Source organism: Limulus polyphemus, unplaced genomic scaffold, assembly GCF_000517525.1.
Source record: "Limulus polyphemus unplaced genomic scaffold, Limulus_polyphemus-2.1.2 Scaffold813, whole genome shotgun sequence".
In the NCBI taxonomy this organism is placed as follows: Eukaryota; Metazoa; Arthropoda; class Merostomata; order Xiphosura; family Limulidae; genus Limulus; species Limulus polyphemus.
Window position 1 is genome coordinate 69,594 of NW_013666423.1, and position 4,213 is coordinate 73,806.

General features: G+C 35.3%; 1 protein-coding gene across 1 annotated transcript; it reads left to right on the forward strand.

The window, feature by feature from the left end:
• Positions 1–2,282: 2,282 nt before the first annotated feature.
• On the forward strand, positions 2,283–3,962 carry LOC106460668 (protein ZBED8-like). Its single transcript, XM_013920395.1, has 3 exons — positions 2,283–2,317; positions 2,955–3,470; positions 3,794–3,962. Exons 1-3 carry the CDS (start codon positions 2,283–2,285, stop codon positions 3,960–3,962), a joined length of 720 nt encoding a protein of 239 aa, XP_013775849.1.
• The last annotated feature ends 251 nt before the right edge of the window (positions 3,963–4,213 follow it).

Here is a 4,213-nt window from a genome sequence, read left to right on the forward strand (position 1 = left end):
CTGATAAAAGCAAAGCTTCTGTTATAAGAAAATGAAACAGGTATAGTTATATTTGAAGAAAGATAATGAACCGATGTATAGAATTATGAAGCAAAATAATTAAGAATCTGGAAGAACGGAAAGAAACTTCAGCTAATCATTATTGGTTTTGTTAGCTTATTTGTAAAATTGACTTCTTAAAATATTTAATAAGATAGAAGATTAAACGTTAATCAAGCCAATTCAAAGTTCGCTTCTTTGTTAGATTCTGCAGAATTATTTTTGTCTCATCGTGAGACTTGCACATAGTTTGATCCTAAATAAATAAATTACAGATACAGACAACTCGATACAAGACGAATTATTATCTCTATTAATAATTATTTATCAAATATTATGTTGTAAACGGAAAAATTAATATTGCGGAGCATATCCTATTTTTTCTGTTTGTACAAAGAATCTTTTATAGGTCAAAAAAGGGTTAAACGACAAAAACGACAGTTACCCTTCTTCACTCGTTAACACTGTGAAGCACTGAATACAACGTCTTAACTAGCTGAGGGAAACAATGGAACACTGTCTTAACAAATTGGCACAGCGGTATGTCTGCGGACTTACAACACTAGAAACCGGGTTTCGATATCCGTGGTGGGCAGAGCACAGATAGCCCTTATGTAGCTTTGCGCATAATTACAAACAAACAAACAAACTGTCTCTAAAAAAAGCTGAGAATAAAACACCTGATTACTGTGGCTCAACAAAGGTGAAAACACCGGAACGCTTTATATTAACAATCGGAAAACACCTGAATACATTGAATTAACTAGTTGAACACACCGAAACACTGTATTAATTAATTGAACACACCGGAACACTTTGTATTAACAATCGGAAAACACCGGAATACTATGTATTAACTAGTTGAACACACCGAAACACTGTATTAACTAATTGAACACACCGGAGCACTTTATGTTAACTAGCTGAAAATACCAGAACTTTGTATATGTCCGCAAACTGAAAACACCGGAACACTTTATATTAACTAGCTGAAAATACCAGAACTTTGTATATGTCCGCAAACTGAAAACACAGGAACACTTTGTGTCAAAAAAACTGAACTGACAACATTAGTACACATTTGTCTTCAACAAACTGAGAAAAAAATCTTAAAATACTGTGTATCAATGGACAACAATTGCGGAATATTTTACTCTTGGAATCGGAATGGAAATACTTAGGTCATGACTGTTGCGACCATGGGAAATAGCATTGCTATAAATTAAGAATTACAACTGCTATGAAGACATTCATATGTCACAACCAAATATTATATGTCACAACCAGATATTATATGTCACAACCAGATATTATATGTCACAACCAAATAATATATGTCACAACCAAATATTATATGTCACAACCAGATATTATATGTCACAACCAGATATTATATGTCACAACCAAATATTATATGTCACAACCAGATATTATATGTCACAACCAGATATTCCGAAATATGCGAGCTGTACCTCCTAATTTTAATATTTTTGTTATTGTTGTCACCTCCAATTTATTGAACTAGTACCTTTAGTAATCAAACTCACCCATTACCGAAAACAGCTCTTTTGCGATTTCTAAGCCTAATTTATCTTTTCTGTTTATCTTGTTATCCTTAAACCTATTAATAAAAAAATACGCTTCGGTTGCTTTCATGTACAGATTCATGTTATTTTTGTTTTCGTTAACCTATTAATCAGCAAGTTCTGGAGGAACTTTTCCCCGTAATTTCCCACCGATATATATATATATATATATATTTATAATTTATACAACCTTCAAACCCAAGGTATTTTAAATTCATTAAAAACCTAATTACCGCTAGACTTTAGAAATACCATTTAATTTTGTGATACTTTTTCCTTAGGAAATAGTATATTTAGTTTACTTAACATTAAAAAAAGTTTGTTCGAAATCTTTTCAGTAGTCGCTCACATGATCGGAATTACAACCATGTTAAGAAAAAAATCCTTTACATGATTGGTCCCCTGTGCTATATTTAATGAATCCAAGTTCTTTATACAAAACTATTGTATAGTTAGAACAGCTACATCAGATAAGTGTCAACTTTTAAAGTCAAAGTAAAAATACATACATTTTGCATGCACTACTTAAATTCTTTGAAACAATGTCCTACAACAACACTATTTCAGTTTAGATCACATAAACTATTTAGAAAACAAACACTAGAACAATAATATCCAATAGCTTCGAACTAGTATAGATTAATTTCTAGAGACACCATGATCACAATTGAAGATCGCCCAACTAAGGTAAAGTTTGGTTTGTTGTGAATTTCGCGCAAAGCTACATGAGGGCTATCTGCGCTAACCGTCCCTAATTTAGCAGTTATAGTCAACGCCACCCACCGTCAACTCTTGGGCTACTCTTCTACCAACGAATCACGTTATAACGTCCCCCATGGATGAAAGGGCAAGCATGTTTGGTGTGACGGAGATTCGAACCCTTGACCCACAGATTTCGAGTAGAACACCTTAACCACCTGGTCAGTGAAGTCAAGTGAAAATAAACTTGTTTGTTGTTTATGCGATAGAGACAACTTTCAGTCTCATCTGGCTGCTCCTCTTCTCAAAACGTCTTTTTCTTCTGGTGTATTTTCACATATAAACGTTTCGAAAAATCCCATCTTCTTTCTCACCTTGCAATCTTAACGCATCTTTGATGTACTTTAAGGGAAAGATAGAGCGGAACTTTTTAATGTATGAGAATTCAAATAATACATTCGGGTCAAGGTGAATTTCCGTCAGTTCGATAATGTAAAGCTGCTGCGGGTAGATTTATTGCTGGAAGAACATGTAATCGCTTCTGAAGAGACAAATTCATACAGCCTTGATGTAGAAACCTGTAAAAATATCATTGCAATTGGATGAATCTACAGATGTTTCCCATTGTAGCCAACTGATTGCTCTTGTTCGTTATGTCAAGAATGAAGAAGTATTAGAACACATTCTATTTTGTGAACCACTAAAGACCACCACAAAAGACCAAAACGTGTTCGCCCTCATAAAAGAATTTTTCTTAAAAGATGGATTGGATATGAACATCGTTGGTTCCATATGTACAGATGGCGCTCCTGCTATGCTAGGAAATCAGTCTAGATTTGCAGCTCTCATAAAACGGGAAATTCCTGAAGTCCGTGTCACACACTACCTGCTTCATCGGTATGCATTAGCAGCAAAGAGTTTACCAAAAAGTCTGCAAGACGTTTTGTCAACATGTGTGAAAATTGTTAACGTAATTGGAGGACGTTCACTGAACCATCGTTTATTTCAAGCGTTTTGTAAAAGCATGGATTCTGAACACACGGTTCTACTGTACCACACGGATGTGAAATGGCTATCCCGTGGACGTGTCTTGCAGCGTATATTTGAGCTTCGTGAGGAGATCAAGACATTTTTAAAGGATCAAAAGTTGGATCTCTTTTCTTCATTTAATTCCCCAGAGCTTGTGCAAATGCTAGCATACTTGACCGACATATTTACTCACTTAAATTAACTAAATATTTCCCCCCAAGGAAGTAATAAAAACGTGGTTATTGCACATGAAAAATTGGCTTCCTTCAAAGCTAAAATTCCTTTGTGGTTTAGAAATATTGAGAAGGGAAATTTGGCTAGGTTTCCATCGCTGCAAGAAGTTGTTGAAGAACACAAGTCACTACTTCCAGAAGTTGCCACAGCAATACGCAATCACCTTGAACAGCTATTATATGCCTTTGAAGGGTATTTCTCTGCAGGAAATTTGGAAGCCAGCGACCGCTGAATAAGGAACCCGATTCTGTTTCAGTTAAGCCTGAAGTTATGCCTGACGAATATCCTTTCAAGGAGGGAATAATTGACATGCAAAATGATCATGCTTCAAAAATGGAGTTCGAAGTGAAGAAAATTTTTGGGCATCACAAATAACAAGAATCCCCGACATTTCCAAGAAAGCACTTACTGTACTTGATCCCTTCGCAACAACATATCTTTGGTTTCGACTCTTCTTCGTGTGAAGAGCAAGTTTCGAAATCGCCTCGATGCTCAGCACGACATGCGCATCGCTCTCAGCAAAATGGAACCCCGTATTCCAGATATATAATTGCGAAGAAACAAGAACAAATGTCACATTGATAGGATTTGATATGAGTTTTCGATACTATGTACATCTAATTTGT

Bases quoted from the DNA above. Each gene is read 5' to 3' on its own strand.
- LOC106460668 (XM_013920395.1), top strand. From the start codon at position 2,283: ATGATCACAATTGAAGATCGCCCAACTAAGGTAAA. The intron at 2,318-2,954 runs GTTTGGTTTGTT...TTCCCATTGTAG, and splicing joins GATCGCCCAACTAAGGTAAA to CCAACTGATTGCTCTTGTTC. The intron at 3,471-3,793 runs GTTGGATCTCTT...ATTTCTCTGCAG, and splicing joins ACATTTTTAAAGGATCAAAA to GAAATTTGGAAGCCAGCGAC.